This window comes from Polyodon spathula, chromosome 1, assembly GCF_017654505.1.
Source record: "Polyodon spathula isolate WHYD16114869_AA chromosome 1, ASM1765450v1, whole genome shotgun sequence".
Taxonomy (NCBI): domain Eukaryota; kingdom Metazoa; phylum Chordata; class Actinopteri; order Acipenseriformes; family Polyodontidae; genus Polyodon; species Polyodon spathula.
Genome location: NC_054534.1, coordinates 75,269,511 through 75,291,440, shown reverse-complemented (window position 1 = coordinate 75,291,440; position 21,930 = coordinate 75,269,511). Strand labels below are relative to the sequence as shown.

The 21,930-nt window shown below is 38.6% G+C and overlaps 1 protein-coding gene across 1 annotated transcript; it reads right to left on the bottom strand.

Annotated features, from left to right (window-relative positions):
- Positions 1-1,188: 1,188 nt before the first annotated feature.
- LOC121324231 (alcohol dehydrogenase class-3-like) lies at positions 1,189-21,570 on the bottom strand. Its single transcript, XM_041265930.1, has 9 exons — positions 21,322-21,570; positions 14,154-14,276; positions 12,966-13,107; positions 12,295-12,382; positions 11,318-11,537; positions 9,945-10,205; positions 9,680-9,812; positions 9,465-9,603; positions 1,189-1,252 (listed from the first exon to the last, which is right to left on the bottom strand). Exons 1-9 carry the CDS (start codon positions 21,568-21,570, stop codon positions 1,189-1,191), a joined length of 1,419 nt encoding a protein of 472 aa, XP_041121864.1.
- Positions 21,571-21,930: the final 360 nt, after the last annotated feature.

Sequence of the window (21,930 nt, the reverse complement as noted above, 5' to 3'; positions counted from 1 at the left end):
GGTTAATCTAGTTAACTGGATGATATTTTTCAACTGCTGTCTTTGCAAGGTACTAGATCAGCATAACTTTCAAACGCTTATTTTAGTCTCATTGCTTGTTGCTTTGATACTGTTTCTGTTTCACTATGCATACATCTTATGGGTCTCTCTGCCAGAATGAGGTTGGGTGTACATTACTTCAAAACATATTAACTACAAATGTTACCTTCATCCATAATTTTTCCTGTTGCCTGAGAGCTGCGAGACCTGTTTGAGGTGGGGTGCTGATTATAGCAATTTATTATTTATTTTTTTTGTAGTTGTGTAATTCAATTGAAGTGCATTGAAACTATTATATTGCTTAAATAGTGTCTTTAGCACAGTTTAGACGCTGTTAACCAGTTTCCTTGCAAAGTGAGGGCGAAGCCTACTTAAGCTGATTGAATCTAGTAGTGGTCAGTCAGGTAAATAGTCAGAGGCAGATAAGTAAGCAATCCTGCTTCAAGGAATTAAAATTGGCTGTATTTACGTAACATTATACAGGTGGTGTTGTTTTAATTAAGTGATTTACTGTTTGTGATTAGTACCAGGTGAGTGTAGTTAAATTGAATAGAGGTTAATTTGCAATTTGATTGGTTTACACACAGCTTGGGGGGGGGGGGGGGGGGTGCACAGCTCGCAGTATATTTTGTCTGCCAAGGCAGACTCAGCATGCTCTGGCCCCAGGCAAGCCACACAGTCCTCATGTGGGTCCGACACTGGCAACTTAGAGTTGCAAGTCAGGCAGCTATGGAAGCCGGACATTATGTGATGAGTGCAAAGCACCGGGTACGTTCAAGCGCCAATATACCCGTACCGAGCGTCGAGACGTGTGGACCAGCACCGAACGTCAAAGCGCCGAACACGTGCACTGAACTTAAAGGCCCGTGCACCGAGCACCGAGGTGCGTGCACCGAACATCGAGTGCTGAAGCACCGAGCTCATGCACCAAGCATCGAAGCGTGCCGATACGCGTGGACCGAGTGTTGAGAGCCGAGCACCGAGGCACGTGCTCCGAGCATCGAGCATCGAAGCACAGAGCGTGTATACCGAGCGTCAAAGTGCAGCGTCACGCACTGATGTGTGTGCACCGAGTAACGAGTGCCGAAGCACTGTTCGCCAAGAGCATTGGAACACTTTCACGAGGACGTCTGAGTGTCAGCTGACCCGTCAAGCAGATCGCTTGGTGGTGGTGATGTGCTCAGGAATGTAAACACTCCCAATGGTGCAGGTACTGAAAGTACAACAGGCAAGTCTGAAGGGTGCTTGTGCTATACTTACCTACAGTGCTCAGAAAACACAGGCCAGAGGCCTAAGGTGCTACAGACCTGTCTGTATGGTTTTAAATGAAAATAAAGTAATGTATACACAACAACAATATGGTTGTGGTGGTTGTCTTTTTTTTTGTGTTTTTTTTAATGTACAATAGCCAATGCACAACGCGTAGCTAAGCTAATAGCGACCATGTGGCGAGTTAGTATAAGCTGCGGGTACTTGTGCTGGCTGATAAGTGAGCTCCAACCCTGGGCTGCTTGAAACTCAAGACCAAGGCTGCAATTGCGTGGCCTAGTAGGCAGGACGCGCAGCGTACCCCTGCTAAGATCTATTCTACTATAAGGAGAAACAGATAACAAAAGACACGAGAACTACAAATATATAAACAATATTAATAAAATATTAATATGTAAAAAAGACGACCGGCCGAAGGCCATCACGGATAGAAACGCTTAGTAAGAGCAAGCGTGAAAAATGTAAAACAAAATTGTTTTACTCGCTCAGCAAGCTAACACTGAATCAACTCAGAGAAGGGGCAATAGCCAGCTTCCCAAGCTTAAAGCTCAAATGAGTACAACAGTGTAATACAAGAGTGTAAGTGATTCTCAGAGGGAAAAATACTTACATGCTTATACCTACCTGGCTGAAAGCAAAGGAGAATGTGATGGTTCGTGCACTGGGTATTCTAAGCCGACAAGGGGGCGGGCTTAGACGTCAGTGCATGCACCAGCCTATCGGCAGCTTTGACATAAGCTCAGCTAAATCCTACCGCCTGGGGGCTATATCCCATACTTGATGGTTATTTTCGAATTGAAAGGGAACCACATTTGATGAATCACAAACAGGTCTTAAACCATTCTTAATCTGTTCATAATAACAATTTGTGAAACTGACACTTCGATGAATAGAGCCCAGTGTCATCTCAATTAGAGGTCTTTATGTGTTTGCAGTTTGCTTTGTGTCAGCATTTATCTTTGTCACTGCAGCCATTGTACCCAGTTTTCTTTCTGTTTGAACTTGTGCAAGTTTCCCTCATTTTTTTTTTTAAAGTGTGACAGGGTAGCCACATCATGACGTCAGGCCAGAATGCAGTAAGAAAAAAAACAACGCAGTACTGCAGGACAAAAAGACACTACATCGCCGTTTATTGAAATCACTAAAATAAAATAAAAAAATTAACAAAAACACTTGCTCACAGAGTCAATTAAAAAAAAACAAACAAAAACAAGTCACAAACTACAGGTGAGGTTGGGCAATCGCCTTCACTGTTCCTATAGGTCAGCAGTCCCTACCTTTCCTGACCCATGGGCAATAATATTAGAAATGTAACATGCTGCGGGCAACATTGTCCTAGATCACTCTGTCTTCTTGAAGATGCATTTTCAGGGTTGGGGACCACTGCTATAGGGTGTTTGTTTGTTTGTTTGTTTTTCAGTTTCAGTTTCTCGCCCCCCCCCCCCCCCCCCCCCCCCCCACCCCACCCACCCCACCCACTGAGTACAGAACACATTTAAATAACAAAACAAACGCACGGCTACGCTGTCATACATATTTACAAGTTTGTTTTAAATAGCAAAACTAAACAAATATATTTATGGCAGGGCTTTGCCCCGCACCCTTTTCGTGTGCAGGGCTTCTCTCCTGCTGCCCTGCTACACAAAGATAAAAACAATGAAAATGTTATCAAACAGGTCAATGTTAATTCTTAGTAATTTAACTGTTTCTACCAAAATCCAGGTTGCTTCTAATTTAGAACACTAGTATGTTGTTCTCCCTGTCAAAAACAAAAATGAAAGCAAACTTTCTACTGGTGGCAAACCAGTTTTTATAGCTTCGTTACATTGTCTAGATGAAGTCTTTTCTGAGTAAACTAAACTCCTAGGTAATGTTCACTGGACACAACCTGTAACTGAAGTTAATTGAGAGAATTATGCCAACTGTAAAGACATTGGGGTCCATTTTAAGGATCTAAACAGTGGCAAATCTAAACACTAAAATGGATGTTTGATATTTTGCTGACCTCATTTACTATATTAGTGATTTTGTTGTAATTGTATTAAAAGGGGAACATACCTTCAGGATTAATATAGGATTACAGAGCAGTGGCATTTAGATTAGCCACTGTTTTGGTTAAAAATACAGTACTGAAATGTTCCCTGGACACCACCAGTAATGGAACCTTTTTAGAGAATCTTAGAATACAGCTGGCACACAAGGATGCATTTTTTTTTTAGGTCCTTATTGTCCAGAGACCAAAAAGTCACCAACTGCAAGCTGAGGTATCAGTATCTGTACTGTAGTTCAGGTTAGAACATAACTTGAAAAGTGTAAGGTTTAACACAAGTCCACACTGAAACAATTTTACTCAGCATTGTTGGCGACGATACCTGTTGGTGAAATTAATTGGGGGCAGAACTATGTCAACTTGAATCCACTCCAAACCAAAACATCAAGCAGTTTATGAGATATGAGCTGAAGAATGTTTAAGAATTGTGTGCTGGATGAGACACATGATCATAATAACAGAATTACTGGAAATACAGGTCTTTGTAGCTTGTTACTGTACACTGAGAAGCTATTTCACCACAACCCCTCATTTATTTTTTACACAAATGAGAAATCTGGAAGTCCCAAAAGGGAAGGAGATCACGTAGACTTCCAATAATTAATTGGCGTGTGTTTGTTTCATTTGTTTTAAGGATAAACAGTTCATTTCTAAAATGTTTTTGTTTCTAGCCCTTCTATTTGAAGAGGCAACTTTGAACAAGCTGTTATCTTTAATCCTTACAGTTCCACCTGCCCAGTGACCAAAGAATCACATCTAATAAGCCAGTGTGAGAAAACTTGATCGGTTCCAACAATGCTATTGGACACCATGGGCCATACTAATCAAGGTATTTATACCAAAATTTACTTTGCACCGTTTTTTAGGAAAGGAAAATCCAACTATTACAGTAACAAAGTCATTAGTCCTATCTTTGACTCATTGAGTTAAGTTTGAATGTTGTTTGTTTCTAGTTTTTATAATATTGTTGAGTCAATGTTGTCACTACAATAACATCTAAACTTTATATTGAATTGTGTTTTTTTTTATTGAATTATTAAAATGATTACTCAATTAAATGCACGTTATACACCCTGTGTGTTATGGAAATGTAGCAACAGTCTTCTCCAAATCATTCACTAAAATGAAAACATGGGGATGAAGCTCAGGCAGTTTCTCACTCTTATTTTTTAATATCAATAAGATATCAGATACATCATATCACACAGACTACAGAAACCATGTGATTATGCATACTTCCTCAATTCTCACGAAGATCAAAACAAAATATTGGAAAGTACCGCACTGTGCAACATCATTAGGACACCTTTATATTTATATTTCTGTAAACCTTAATATTTAATTGTGATACTGTAAGGTTGTTATTATAAGCATGTCTTAAGCCCTGTTCAAACTTGTATTTTTAAGCCAGTGTCACTGCAGAACAGTATCGCAACGCCTGTTCACATTCGAATTGTTACCAGCATAGGGCCAGAAAGTGGTACATAGTCAGAATGTGGTACTCGTACCAAAACGTGACCCGTGTAAAGTCAAACAATGGTAAATTTGTATTTCAAGTCTTTTAATGCATCTGCTAGTTTATGTAGCAGTTCTTTTTTTTCATTTTACAACATAGCACACTGAGAGCAGTACAGCCTGCAGTACAACGTGAAGCAAGAAAGTATTGAATAGGCCACTGACGTATGCTTGTTTTAAAAGATATAGATTTCAGAATCATTAGTTGTGTTCATTAATTATTACAGACTTTAACATTGCATTAAAATAATATGCAGATTTAAACTTGTGGAATCTATATTATTTTCATTTTTTTTTACATGTGATTTACATCACTTAAATAGATGGATGGAATATAATAATTGTATTAAATGAGGTGTATACGCATGTGCTTGCGTGTACTGTATACCAAGGACTCAAGATTGGTTATGTTATGTTGGCTATAGCTAGCATGAATAGATAAAAAAGGTAATTACCATTATTTAAAAATAAAAATTAATATAAAATTGCAATATTTTTTGGCAGATCTCTCTCTTTTTTTTTTTTTTCCTTTTTGAGTTTTGATTGTTTGGTTCAATACACTCAGCGAACAATTAATTTGTAAAATGCAGTTAAATAAAATGCAGTTAAATAAATTTTCAGTAAAATAAATGAACAGTAAAAATAAACACCTTTATTGATACCATCCAAGACATGCAGGGGCGATGGGTAGAGCAGTCAAGAAAAATGGCATGGAAAGCATTTATTAACTAGCTGACACTGGGCTGCAAACGATCGGCAAAAACAAACAAAAATACTGCTCAGAGTTATCGTTGTGATCTTAGGATAGGCCCATACATTTAAAGCCTTAAAATACAGATCTCTTGATAATTTAAAAAAGTATATTGACACCTTTTAAAATGAGATCTCCAGCCATACAAGGCTTTAATTAAGGGCACTGCACAAATCACTATGAACAAGACAAACTAGTTCACCCACAAAATCGTATATGTTTATAATTTTATATAACCTAATTTGTTGCTCATTAGTTAAATTTGCTGAATTGTGAAAACAACTATATTAAAAAGAACTTTAAGGGCCAAACTCAGTACATCGTACCCCTTTCAAATGGGCGTTTCCTTGTTTTCGGAGCAAAAATCACTTGTGCATGCCCGGGCAAGTGCAGTACACGGTGTATCACGTTTTAACACGTACCGCAAAATAACACCACACCAGTGTAACCGTATCGATACGAAACCTGTACACTGGTGATCTGACTCTGGACAGGTCAGTGTGGACAGGTGAATGGGTTCGACAACGGAATGGAGGAGTTAGAGACATGCGCAGTACACTTACACCAAAGATATTACCAAGATTCTCAGCTCCGCTTTTACATCTGCTTGTTTATTTAATGTTTTTTTTTTTTTTTTTTTAGATAATTTATGGTAGTAAATGATCTAAGTGAAATTTGAATCAATGGTTAAAAACTAAAAACATATACAAATTAACAGCTAATATCAATAAATCCAAGTTTTATAAAAGTGTACCTGTCTATACTGTGTGGAACACGCAACTCTGGCACTGCATTCAGAAAAGTATGTTTTTGTATAGATTCGAAAATGCCATCATTACCACAGGTTAGGCTTTTCTTCAAGACCCCCCTGGCCAAGAGTACAATATACTTCACAGGTTTTAAAAATATATTTAAACAGTGATAAAATAAGCTCAAAGCAGTTCAATCCATCACTGCTCCATTGACAGTCAATACAAAATCTTCTCCCGAGCTCTATCCCACAACCCTTTGCAGAAAAACAGACAACTGATAAAGATTTATTTCTTATACTATAGTACTGTTTTCATACACGCATGTAAAGCATAACATTTCAATACTTACATAATTAGTCACAATTACCACTGTTAATAGATCTAAATGTTATTACATTCAACAGATTATATGTTCTGTAGAAATATATATATAATATATATATATATATATATATAGTGCCTATAGAAAATCTACACTCTCTTGAACTTTTTTCACATTTTGTTGCGTCAGGGCCTCAGAGTTTAATGCATTTAATTGAGGATTTTTTCCCACTTATCTACACACCATAGTCCACACTGTTAAGGGGAAAAAAGTTTTTATTGAGAGAAAAAAAACACACACATGTATGTATATATATATATATATATATATATATACACATACATACATATACACACACACACACACATATATAACACTGAAAGATCATAATTGCTCTCCACTCCTGAGTTAATACTTGGTGGAAGCACCTTTGGCATCAATTACAGCTGTGAGTCTGTTGGGATAGGTCTCTACCAACTTTGCACAACTAGATTTGGCAATATTTGACCATTCTTCTATACAAAACTGTTCAAGCTCTGTCAAGTTCCTTGGGGCGCATTGATGGGCAGCAATCTTCAAGTCATGCCACAAATTTTCACTTTGATTTAGGTTGGGGCTCTGACTGGGTCACTCAAGGACATTTACCTTTTTGTTCCTTAGCCACTCCAGTGTAGCTTTGGCTCTGTGCTTTGGGTCATTGTCATGCTAAAAGGTGAAATTCTGTCCCAGTTTTAGCTTTCTTGCAGAGGGCATCAGTCCCTGCCAATGAGAAGCATCCCCATAACATGATGCTGCCACGACCATGCATCACAGGATGGATGGTGTTCTTTGGGTGATGCACTGTGTTGGGTTTGCGCCAAACAAAGCTTTGCATTTAGGCTAGAAAGTTCCATTTTGGTTTCATCAGACCAAAACACTTTCCACCACATAGCTGCAGAATCCCCCCCCCGCCCAGTGTTTTTTGCATACTTCAAAACAGGATTCAAGGTGGGCTTAAAAATAAATAAATCAAACAAACTTCTTTCCATGCATTAATTCTAGGCTATAAAGCAACAAAATGAGAACAACATGAAAGGGGATGTAGACTTTCTAGCGGCCCTAATTATACACACACACACACACTAATTGTCCTGGGTTGTAATCTTCAAATAGGCTTGTAGCAATGCCTTCCACTTTCTGGTCCCAAGTCAATCATTTTGGTCAATCAAAATGGGAGACACCGTAATTATTACACAGCAGCAATAGTTTGTTGTTAAAGATGCAATACAATCAGAGGGACAGCAATGCCTTTTAAATCTGGTTTTGTCCCATCACACAGACTCAGTAAAAAAGCAGTCTTGGTTTGGGGTAAAGCTTTTATTGTGCTCATTAGAAACCTCATAGGTTCTCAGACTTTAGGATCTTTACTCACATTAAATGGCAACTTAAATATCAAGCAAGGAATCACTTTGATGTTAACTCAGTATTGAAGCAAGTGAGAGCCACACATGGCAAACATCGTAAAAGAGAATCAATTACGATTATATTTGAAGCGACTTACTCTTTAAATGATCCTAACAGTGGTCTATACAAACAGAGACACTCTTGAAGGTGAACTATTGATCATTATGACTGCAGTATTGCAAAGTCATGATCCTTGATAGAGAAGGGTTACAAGTTTAAGGTCAGACAAATGCAGGGTAATATTAACATAGCATAGGTAACAATTCTGGTTTCTCCAAGTCAAGATATGAGCTCCTAAGGTCAGACCACAATGCAATTAACTATTGATTGTGAAGCATGTGTGATAAAATGTCTGCCTAGTTAGTGACTGAAGTCACTTGGAACATACATGTAGTAAGAATGTGCCACACTTCCAAAACATTTACTTCAGTACTTTATTTAATACTGTGAAAGGAGACAAATCAATGGCAGCGTTTCAAAACAGAACCACCACCACAAGAGTGCTTAGGAGACCAAAACATTGCTGTTGGGCTCCAATAGGGTTTCTCCATTCAAGACTGGAGTAGGGACTTCTCTACTGTTGCCCATTGCATCCTTCTGAGAATTTATTTTAATTGATCAAACTATATGTAGTGATCAGGGAAAATAAAATGCCAGTTTCAGATAGGAGCATGAAGCTTTCTCTTCCCTACATTTCCAGGACTGTTCGAATGCTGGAAATAAAAAAAAAAAAAAAAAAAGACTAAGCATGCAAAAATGTATGCAAACAATATACACCAAGGGTGTACAAATCTGCTCCTCAAGGTCCAGGTTTTATTGTGATCATTAAATAACTGACTAGAAGGAGGTTCCTTTGGTTAAGGTGCAACAAAGAACAGGGTGGTGCCAGACCAGAGGCCATTGCTATACACTTGGCTATTAAATATACAATACTTGTAATCAAGTAGCATTGTCACGTTACCCAGGCAATACTTGCAGCCAGCATTAGTAACTGCTTGCGATGGCCAAGTGGAACTATTCCAGAGGTTAACGTTTCAGAGCAATTTTAGAAAGAACAGCTATTGTGAGCTCAGTAGCAGCTGCACTAGTGTTTGAACTGAAGCAAGGACAGATTTATCCAATTCAAGTGTGAAGCAATTCTCATTTGTGGTTATAACGACATTGCTATAAATAGAACTGCATGGTTGAGGGTAGATTTACATAGAATTGTGCTGCTGCTTAATAAATGGATGTCTCTGCTCCAATTGTCCACAAGGACAATAGTGCAGCAATTCAGCTAGAATGCTTATATTGTACCTAGCTTGCCAAGTGTGCACATAATACCTTTTCCCAGAGGTCATCAGTTCAAATGCCTCATTAACGCGGTCCAAGGGCAGAGTGTGGGTAATGAACTCATCCAGCTTCATTTTCTTTGCCATGTAATCATTCACCAGCTTAGGTACACTCTCTACACTCTTCCATCCTGCAAGAACCAGTAAAACAAGGCTCGAGAACAGCAACAACTAGAAGCAGCTCATTCAATTGGCTCTAACCCTTACCTCCAAAATATGTTCCCTTCCATGTTCGTCCATATATTAGTTGAAACGGTCGTGTAGACATGTCTGCCACGTTTGTATAGCCAACAACAACACTGGTTCCCCAGCCTCTGTGACACGCCTCAAGGGCAGCTCTCTGGAAATAGATTTGATCATTAATGACTCTTCTAGGATTTTAGTATCACTACTTGATAAGAGGTTCTCCATTATATGCAAAAAATGTAGGCCAAAAGGACCTTTGCCTTTCTATTGACCAGGCTGAACTCACCATCACAGTAGCACTGCCCACACACTCAAAGGAATTGTCCACACCTCCTTTAGTCAACTCAATGAGTACTTCCTGGATGGGCTTGCTGTAATCATTAGGGTTGACAAACTCAGTTGCTCCAAACACTTCTGCTTTAATGAACTTGTCTTTATTGATATCAACCACAATGATCCGAGAGGCTCCCGCTGCCTTACAGCCCATCACAGTGGCAAGACCCACCGCTCCCAGACCAAACACAGCGCAGGAAGAGCCAGGTTCAACCTACAGCCAGGGAGGGAAAGGGTCAGAGGAGCAGCCACAGTACTGCCTTCAGGTAATCTGTGTTGTTTACACCAAATCGTTACAAGAAATCACCAAAATGGCTACACTAAATATGTAACGTAGGGGACAAACACTTATGGGCTTGACAGGTTCACAGCAATTGTAGAAAACTGCCTGCTCCAGTCCACCACAGGTAAAAAATAAAAACAATGCTAATGATACAAAACAGGTAACAAAGAGAACGTTAATTTCAGGACTTGTAGGGTGTGTGCAAGGGGTTGTCTAGTTTTGTAACTAGAACAGTTTGATACTCTGTAAATCATACTTTGGGATAAAGACCCCCAAACCCCTTATATCCCTAATGAAGCAATAGAGGATATTAACAATTTGATTCATTCAAAACATTAACTTGGCTGTTTAACCCGATTATAGCAGATGGAGCCTTTACTGCAAGGCGTCATTAATTTCTTGACTGGGAATGACAATTACTTTAATATTACTACCAAGACTAACAGCTTTTTGCTTCAGAAACTAAGACAACCAGTTGGATACAGGTTTAAAGTTTCTTTAACATTCAGTGGTCAATTTTTATTGTTTGTTTTTTCCCTAGTTTATGTCCAATTATTTTTAGGCTCAGCCCACGAATTGGTAGGAACGCCACTGCGCCGGTCCCCGTTTGTGTGTGTGAACGTTAGGAGGCTTTTAAACTTGAGAGGAGTTGTTCTTTGTTGTACAAATGTATTCTCGGGCATACATTTACATCCGTCCTCCGAAATTGAACTCTCGGGTGCAAGAACCGAATGTATTCATAAGTGCCCTATGTACTATGTGAGGCAGTGAGTTAATTTTGTGGTACCCCCGGCTTCTCACAAAGGGAACTGCACAAACCTTGGACTCCCTTATACACTGATAGATACCTCCAGGAAGTAATACCAACCAAAATTTGTATTTTTTACATCAAGACTGGCATTAATGTTTCAATGCATCAATTACCTTAGACTAATTAACCAAAAATTAGGATTTTTGCCAATGACAGTATCCGTTTCAGGCTTGCCTGTTCCTACATTAACTTCACTGATTTTCAGCAACATTTTAAAAGAAAGGACAATAACCTTGGCAGTGTTGAGTGCAGCTCCGTACCCAGTGGAAATGCCACAGCCGAGCAGGCAGACTTTATCAAGAGGGGCAGAGTCATCCACCTTGGCCACGGAGATATCAGCCACTACAGTGTACTCTGAGAAAGTGCTGGTCCCCATGAAGTGGAAGATGGACTTCCCGTTGCAGGTAAACCTGGACGTTTTATCAGGCATCAAACCTTCAGCCTGGCTAATCCTGCCAATTCAATAAGAAAAAAGGATTGAAACAACCCTCGGACAAAACCTGCTGCAAATACCTGCGCTAAACAGAGCATGAAACACTGAAATCTGCCTACATTGTGGATCACAAATAAAAAGGGAGTTACTGCACAAAACTATAGTATTCCCTCATTTAAAGGTGGCTTATGGAACAGGTTTTGAAGGTGCAGCATTATTGATTTTGGTCAATGCAATGTCACACATCACAGGGTACTCAGAAGGTGCTGGTTCCCGTGAATTGGAAGACTGGCTTCCCTTTGCAAGTGAACCTGGTGAATTCCTCAGAAATCACATGATATTTCATTGGGCCTGCCATGAAAAGGTATAAATCTAGTGGTAAAATACTTGACAATATGAATTTCTTTTGACTTAAATATTCATAATTCATTTACACAAATATTATGGTTTTCAAATTTTGTATACACAATCTGAATTATATACAGTATGCTACAGAAGGCAGTTTGCCAGTCCTCCCAAATAATTAGTACAGTACAAGCCGTAAATTGCATCTAAACTTAGCTCAGTGCAACAGGTAGTGTTTGATCCACTGCTGAGACAGATTCTGTCTTGTTGGCGAGAGAAGATGAGAAGTTAAAAGCGCCAACACACATGAAAGCAGACGAGCCCGGCTCATTTGCATAGGAGGTAGGATGCTTGCCGGTTACATCAGCCAAAGAATAAATCTGTCTGACCTACGAGAAACCACCTGGTACATAGATGCAAAACATAATTACCAGTTTTTATCACACAAGTTGGTTTTGGGACTCAAACAGAACTTGCATTCCCCACACTGGGAAACAAACAGAGGGATAACCTTGTCTCCTGGAAAAGATACAGTAAAATAAGAATGTTACACTATATAGTGCAATTGTGTTATTTAATACTAATCTGCATGTACAGTAGTGTACATTCAGCCTCTGAGGCAGCCAATAACATTGTTTTCTTGTGGTTCGGACAGGACAGTGTAAAAAGAGACTGGCAAGTTGAACTTTGATAAGCATCAAATATGGTTTCCTATGCACAGTACTCCCTAGGCACTGGGGTACCCCTACAAGATAAAAATGGACAAGTGTACACTTGGGTAGGGTGCATACTTTTTCAGAATATGCATGTTTCCTGGGTTTTCCGAGAATTCATGAAAGTAAAAATCTTACCCACATTTGCATGTACTATTAGGTGCAGAAGCTGTAACCAGGTCATGTGATGTACCACAGGAAGGGATTATATAACACAAATCAGTGTTGTGCTGTTATGGCTATGCGATTGGCTTATGTCAATGGAAGGAACAAATTTAAAGAGAAGCCACTTAAACCAGACGCAATACAACTTGCGCATAAATATAAAAGGAGACTTCCTTTTATGTAATAAAAGCCTATGTTACCGATTGCTTAAGTGTCCATCTCACCTGGTTTGAATTTGGTCACTCCTGGTCCAACACTCTCTACAATCCCAGCTCCTTCATGTCCCAGAATTGCAGGGAATCCCTTTGTTTCACCCGCTTCGTATAGAGAGTAGAAGTCAGTGTGGCACACTCCAGTAGCGACAATCTGTTTGGTAAAAGATCCACACATTAAGTATATAGCTAGTGTATCGCACTGATAGAACTGACTCTGGTATTCACAATCCAAGCTACTTTTAAACACTCACTTAAGCCATGTGTTAAAATTCACCTTCAAAAGATAAACTATGTGCTTGTGTGCAATGCACAACTCCCACATTGCTCTATGTGGTCAATTACAAAATACACAAAGAAATTGCTGCTTACCGCATTCATTATTAAATCGACTCTATAGTGTTGACAGGTTAAATTAACTACACAAATCATGGCCACACGTACCCAAATCCACATCAAGCCTTTGGTCCAAGATGAGCAGTATGGGATACTTGAGGTTTTAGAGAATATCAAGCATGGATACAAACACTGCTGGGCTTGCTAGTGTGTGTAGAGGGGCTTCATGCAATAGTAACACACTTTAAGGGATTGTAGCAGACAAAATTCCATTAACCCTATACTTACCAGTTGTGCATTTGTTTTATAGGTCTCAGGATGTTTAATTTTGAAAGAAACACATGTGCAGTGGCAAGATAGGTCATTCATGGAATGAATGTTACCTATAATTACAAGACTGGCAGAGACGGTGTAGCTATGTCCTGTAAAACTCATGTCTGACCCATTAAGACCACACAAAGGACTACAATTGTCAAAATCCCTATAGAATTCTGGTCTACAGGATCACACAGGTCTATTTAGTGCCATGTTGGTTCAGCACAAAATAAATCCATCACCGGTCTCTAAAACTTACTACACCAGCTCTTTTCTTGGAAAGAGATCTTACAGTACCTTTTTAATGCTCCATTATGTGTTTTGAATTATTCTCTGCTGCTGTTCTGCTTAGATCATATTTTACCAGGCCTAACTAATGTCCTTTTTTCAAACCAGGGGCTGCTTCTGAAAACTCCTAAAAGCCGAATTTGTGATGGTTTTATGTAAACTGACCAATGGGATGTGAAGCTGTCATTTGTTTCCTCTGTATAGATTTGACAGTCCTCCAAGTTCAACTTCTGATAATATCCACAACAGAATGAATGTTACCTTAATGCGAACTTCATGATCCTGCGGTGGTGCCACCTCCACCTCCTCAATTGATAGGGGCTTCCCTGGCTCCCAAGCGACAGCAGCCTTGCATTTGATAACCTGCACAATAACCAGGTTATTCTATTATTAAAAGACAGCAACAATAAGAACTACACTTTCTAGAATAGAGTAGTCATTTTAACCCAAATGTTATTCCCAGGATCAGCAGAGAAATCTAGTCTTTAATCTTCTATTGCTCAAATCATTTTATTGCTCTCAAGAATTGTGTTGCTACTTTGCTCAGCCACACATGCCCTTTTGAGTTTTACTGTAAATTGATGAAGGAAAAAATATAATCTACAAAGATGCCAGAGGTACAGAGTTCGTGAAGGCGATTTTTGGTTTGAGGGTGGTATTCATTTCCCCTTGATAAAACAAAAGTAATCATACAGTAAGTAAGCAGTAATTTCCTTGCCCAATAGAAGTTAAAAAGAGAACACAAAACTATTTCTAGGATTACTATACATGAAATATTCTGTGACCACGATAAAACAAAATCCTTTAGAATATTTACAAATCCTTCCCCTATAGAATAAAAACATATGATCAATAGAAACCTAATGTAACTATTTGTAAACTACTCCCATAAGAAATATACTAGTTAAGCCATAGTACCAGGGCATCTCCATTTTGTGCATAGTATTAAGTAACAGCTATACCATTTGCAGTATGTGTGCACAATACTCAATTGGTACCTGCATCGGCTTATCTATGGATATAGAATAGCCATTGAACTATTTTGAACGCTAAGAAATCAATCACTCCATATCTTGCCTACTGTTGCCATAACCTTCAGACTGTTAACTGACAAAGTTGGGAAAGAAAAGAAAGCATAATCTGCCTCCACTTATATGCAGTACACTATATTACTGATAAAAATGTTAATGTTTTCCAACTGCAACACCAATAAATCTAACGAATACCAAAAACATGCAGATATCAGTTCTTTTGGTTACACTCCAATAATTAACAGGCATTGCAGAGTAACTAACTGCAATTTTGTTTCCCCCAAAATAAATCTTTATAATGTTAGGTCAATTAGGTACTACAATATTGCTTGGCAAGCGCTAATAACAATCATTAAGTCTGAAGATAAGACTCTAGACAAATCTTAAAGTAACTTATCCGACATTAACATTGGGGGAAGACGTTTGGTACTGCATTCATTGTATGCGTGTATTATTTGTTATAAAGTTCACAGCAATATACGACCGACGAGGAAGGAGAACACTTATGCATTGTTCAATTCTTAAATGATCCTTGGCTAGTAGGCAGGGCTGTTGTGCCTACTAGCCAAACCAGCAACAACCAAAAAAAGCCACACATTGACAAGCAATATAACATACATTGTTAAAAATAGCCAGTTGTAGTAAAAAGAATGGGGTTGTTAGTCTGTCACTTTACATCATATTGCATCACCAATAGAATCAAATGTGCCAAGTTAAACTAAACCTGAATTGTGTCCAATGCTTGGTTTGATAATCTTCACCTACCAACACACAAGTGCTTTTAACTACTGGTTAATTTCCAGAATATTTGGTAAAATCATTACATTCCTAGAATAAACTAGGATCATGTTTAACTTGTTGGCTACATGTGTAAATCTCAAAAATAGAAGTCCATTTGTAGTTTTCAAGTTTCACGTAGACACAAGTGTAGATTAATTTCTTGCAACTACAACACTATCATTGCAAAGAAGAATCAAATGACTCGAGTAAAGCTAGTTTTCTATAAAATGGTTATCTATCGATAGTGGAGTGTTACCAGGAAAGGTACTGTTCTGCCCCGCTAAAATTGCATTGCTGATGCCAATACTGCAGGTGCAAACCAGCAAGGAAGAGAAGACCCGAATACTGCATCCTTATAGCAGAAGACAAAATCAGAGCTTTCCATTTCTTGTATGTTGGTTAGCAGTTTCATTTTTTAGAAACAGCACTTACCATGGGCAACTTTCCATGAACATTCTTTGACCAAGGCTAACAAACTTGCAAAATGAAGTGATAGTTCATTTATGCTAATCACAACATTAAAAATAAACTGTCAGTGAACTTTATCAAAACCTGGATCAAAATGTAAACGTAAAAACATTCTAACAAAGCCTTGACCAAAATTGGGTATTTAGGGTCATTTATCTGCTGTTCACATGACACAGCTCTAATATTCTGTACGCCAAGAGGTATATTGTTTATCAGCAACTAAAAAACATTGTTTGCAATTGTATTGACCTAATATGTGTTTAGATTAAATGTACTCCACCCCGATCCATTAATTTTTAACACTAGGAACAGAGGGTAGATAAAGCATTCCAAAGTGTATTGCAAGTATCAGAAATACTATTAGAAAAATAATTCTATATCTCAGACATCACAGGTGAAAAGGGTTTTTTTTTTTTTTTTTATCAGTTTTACTGCACTTCTGGTACATGAATCATTGGCATGTTTGATTTTTTAATAACCAAAAAACAAAACAAAAAAAAACCTAAGGAGATGTTTTTTTTTTTAACCTTGGCTCACATCTTTTGGAGAAAGTAAGAATTTAGAAATGCAGATAGTAACTGTTACTGAAGCTACTTTGTAAAGAATAAAAATCAGGCTTGAAAACAGCTTTGTACCGGGGTCATTTAAGCATTGGTAGTCAACCAAGTGCCTCAGCATATTTGTTTTGCAAAGAAATGTAGCAGTTTAAACATTGTTTCCTAACCAAACAACTGATAAATGTCTTTGCAAGGTCAACTTAACTCTCAAAGCTTACTTTAGTCTCATGGCTTGTTGCTTTGAAACTGTTATGGGTCTCTCTGTCAGAATGAGGTTCGGTATACATTACTTCAAAAGATAATAACTACACAATGTTACCTTCATTTTTCCTGTTGCCTGAGAGCTGCAAGGCCTTTTTGGGGTGGGGGTGTTGGTTATTGCTTTCTTTTTGTAGTTGTGTGATTCAATTGAAGTGCACTGAAACTATTGTATTGCTTAAGTAGTGTCTTTAGCGCAGTTTAGCAGCTGTTAACCAGTTTCCTTGCAAAGTAAGGGTGAAGTCTACTTAAGCTGATTGAATCTACTAGTGGTCAGTCAGGTAACTAGTCAGAGGCAAATAGGTAAGCAATAATGCTTCAAGGAATTAAAATTAGCTGTATTTAAGTAACATTATACAGGTGGTGTTGTTTTAATTAGGTGATGTACTGTTTGTGATTAGTACCAGGTGAGTGTGGCTAAATTGAATTGAGGTTGATCTGCAATTTGATTGGTTTGCACACAGCTTTTATCCATCTACTTCAATGTTTCTCAACATGGGCGGTACTGTCCCCTAGGGTCATTCTGAAGACAAAGGGGGTTTGGGGGCGGTGTTTACATCCAAGAGGGCGGAAGGGGGCGTTTTAGCTAAAACGCGGGGCGTTGTGTTTTCTTATTTAAAATGAACGAAACTTTTATTTTCTAATGATGGTTAACTACTTATACACGATGTGCCAGTGCTGTACTCACTGACTTGTGCACTGTAAGATCGTGTACACATCAAGTCGGAAATGTTTGTTCCTGCGCAGCAACGTCACTGCGTTTGTGCTATCAGGTTTGACCTGCAAATGTAATATGGTCCAATCAGAACAAAGCAGCAGTTTCATTTATGCCTGTTGCTACTGTCTGAATTTCGCACTTTATTCTTATTATGTAGTGGTGTGCATTTTGGAGATTTTTGGAATTGGTTCCGAGCAGGGTATTTCAATTCTGGTTCCAAAACTACTTTATTACTTCAATTTACCGCCGGGGCATTTATTTAAAATTGATCAAAGTGACTACGGGGGCGGACTTTATTAATAATACCTTGCTTTACAAACGCTGCAACATTTTATTACATGATTTAAGGCACTTTAGAAGCGACGCTGTGGGAGGCTCCGATCTGCAGCACTATGCTCCTATGTGTTTTGGGGCTCGTATACAGTACATTTACTGACAGTTAACGAGAGCCTATTAGGTGTGAGTTGTGAGGTCAAGGGAGTTCTGTACCAGTGAATCAGGAGTGTGTATTGGTTGCTATGGGGCGGGACAAGAAGAGGAGAGAGAACGGTAGTTGAGTGTTGTGCAGTTGTTTTTCATAATGAAAAATATTACCTCTGAATATTGGTTTGATTTCTGTTAAAACTAAAATATATCTTACCCGGTTATTATTTTTTTCTCACTGAAATTTACCTGCTTGTTTGTAATTCATCTGTAAGAGAAACAGAAACTAAATCTTCTCATAGATAGTAAGTAAGCACTTTTGTTTTTTAATAATTGTACAGGACTGAGTAGAATTCCCAGTTGAATAAAAAAAAAAAAAAAAAAAAAAAAAAAAAAAAACTAAACCCCCTAGAAGAAGATATCTTCGGCTAGCGCTAGAGTGACCGGCAAATAAACTCTAAAGTTCCTCTGAGTTTAAGTTTTCACCATCCAGGACAAGGTAAACAGACACTCCTTATTTTATTCCCTGCTGGGTTGGCTGACATAACTTAAGGACTGCTGTGCTGTAAGTAGTTCATCTTAGGTTGACTGTCGGGACTGTACCATAAAATAAAGTTTGGTGTGTGTATATTCATTAGTTTGTGTTTTATGGTGGATTGGTGGCTGCCGTCTCTTAAACCGGCTTTACACTGCACATAGCTAGAGTTGCATGTTTCTTTCTTAATTTTTTGAGCAGGGGTAGAAAAAAATGTATTTAGAGTTTCTTTATTGAGAGCGGTTTTTATTCCAGGGCGGCGTCTATTAAAAAGCTAATATCAGAGTGAGGCGTTAATTCGAGGGCGGTGTTAATATGAAGTAATAGGGTATTTAAAAAAAACAAACATGTCCATATGTTAATCAGGGGTCAAAATTGCAAGCTGTGGTCTCAGCGATCAAATATTAATTTTCATTGGCCATTGGTAACTGTGGGAGTGGGCAGGTCAGATACAGAATAAGTTAGTTATATTATTATTTTCGCAGATCCCCCACATCATTAAGCATGATTTATTTTTTTCCCCCAAAATGTTTACCTTAATATTTAATGTGGTTTTCTCTGAATTCCATGTGTGGCTTCGATTCAGTATCCCAGCGGCACAGTAAACAGCACGTAAGAAAAAAAAAAATCTTAATAATTTACACGCTGTGTATGTGCCTTGAAAATGTGCCTGGTTTGTCAGCTGTTTATTTTTAACTAGCTTACATGTTAAACAATCACATTTGTAGCAATTACTGCTGTGAGTCTTTTTGGATAGGTCTCTACTAGCTTTGCACAGTAGGATGGTGACATTTTTGCCCATTCTTCACAGGAAAATTGCTCCAGTTCTGATAAGTTTGTTGGGGATCGTCGATGAACTGCAATCTTCAAGTCTCGCCATAAATTTTCGATTGGATTCAAGTCAGGACTTTGACTGGGCCACTCAAGAACATTAATTCTGTTCTTGTTCAACCACTCCTGTGTGGCTTTGGCTTTGTGCTTTGGGCATTGTCCTGTTGAAATGTGAATTTCCTCCCCAGTTTCAAAGTCTTGGCTGACTCAAACAGGTTTTCCTCAAGGATTCGCCTGTACTTTGCACCATCAATTCTCCTCTCTATCTTGAAAAACTTCCCAGTCCCTGCTGAAGAGAAGCATCCCCATAACATTACGTTGCCACCATCATGCTTGACAATTGGGATGGTGCTGACTGGGTGATGTGCAGTGTTAGACTTGCGCCAGACGTAGCGCTTGGAATTTAAACCAAAAAGTTCAATTTTTGTCTCGTCTGACCACAAAACCTTTTTCCACATCTCTGCAGTATCAGCTACATGCTTTTTCACAAACTCAATGTGCTTTAAGATGAGACTTTTTGAGTAATGGCTTCTTTCTTGCCACCCGACCATACAAGCCAGATTTGTGTAGTGACCGGCTTATTGTTGATGTGTGAACACTGACTCTCATCTCGGACACAGAACTTTGCAGATCTCTCAAGGTCATTGTTGGCTTCAGAGTGACATCCCAAACCAGTTTCCTGCTTGCCTGGCTGCTCAGTTTGGGAAGGTAACCTGATCTGGTTAGTGTCTGGGTGGTATGGTTCATCTTCCATTTCTTAATCATGGACTTCACTGTGCTGAGAGGGATAATCAGCGCCTTTGAAATTTTCTTTTACCCTTCTCCGGCTCTGTGCCTCTCTACCACTTTATCCCAGACTTGTATCGAAAGCTCCTTGGTCTTCATGGTTGCTTTTTTGGATCACTATGTGAGTTGCAGCTTGAAAGTCTTTATATACCTGAGGGAAATTATCTACAAGTTAAACCACTTTGAGTACACACAGGATGAAACTATTTCACTAATTTTGTGACCTTTCAAACAAATCATTTGCACTTGAGCTGATTTAGGGCTGCAGTGGGGGTTGAATACTTACGTAACTGAGATTAATCTGTTTTTCTCTGTACATCTTACTTATTTATATTCTATATGCATTTTTTTACTTTAGCAACGTGGAGTAGTTTCTGTAGATTCTACATGTAAAGTCTAATTTGACAGCGTCGTGGAGTACGCTCAGGTGCCAAAAAAATGTGAAAACTTTGCAGTGGGGTGAATACTTCTGCAAACCACTGTACCTCGATTATTATTTACTGTTTGTTTTGCCACCAGGCATTGGACTTAGAAATAAATAAAACAAACCTTTTCACCTGGATTACAATTGTCTGTCTGTTTTTAAATCACCTGCACCTGCACACTATCAATAATGTTGCCACAGCTCCATATTCAAAGTCACTAACACTGTAAAATGCTAAAGGAGCTCTGGGATAAGTAAAACTTTGATGGTAGTAGGACCGAGTTATTTTCTTTACCACGGCTTTGGTCTTGCCGTCAGCGCTTCTTGGATTTGCTGTCGTTTCTCTCTTATGTAGGGCTCCGGCCTTAATTCTGGTAAAATGTGCTCTTAAAGTTCTTGATCTTTGTCAAAGATTGGTGAATATTGAAACAAGCAAGAGTTTTAGAGACCAGAATCTTTAGCCACAGAATGTCTTTTCTAGTATTACTTCAAAACGGTTGTTAAAATATCCAGTACCAGCTTCAAAAAGGCATCTGTGTCTTCACTGGCTACCTTCACAATATTTCCTCAGATCATGGTTATGATCACTTTTAGTAGAGAGGCCAGGAGACCCTTTACAATCTTTAAGATTTGATCACTGGGGACATCCTCAGGTTCCAACAATGAGACAGTGCTCACATTTTTAAAAACTTTCATGACATCTTTCATGACGTCCATTTGATGACCTGTCCCTGTAATCTCCTCCTCATTAATGGAGTGTGCCATCAAGACATCATCAGCGTCAAGAACAGCAGTGTCAGAAAAATATCTAAAGCCATGCATTTGCCCCAGGAGCTTCACGGAATGTGGGAGGGGTAAGTACGTCATCGAAGCGAACAGGACTGATGGGCCATAAATCAATCAATCAAGGGGTCATAAAGGCATTTTGACAGAAGGTGTCACATCTTTACTACTGTTTTAGCAGTCTAACAGGAACAAACAGTAATGGCATTTCACAGTTATTGCGAAATATAACGTTTTATTCATGTGACCACGATGACATCCATGTGAAATCAAAGGATCTCCAGGGTACTACAGGGTACACAATGTCAAGTTGTATTTGCAAATGGACTGGTAATTATTTAAATTGATCTGAGTAATCTCTGAAATATTGATCCACAGAGATTTTGTCAAGTATATATATATATATATATATATAGTGCCTATAGAAAGTCTACACCCCCTTTA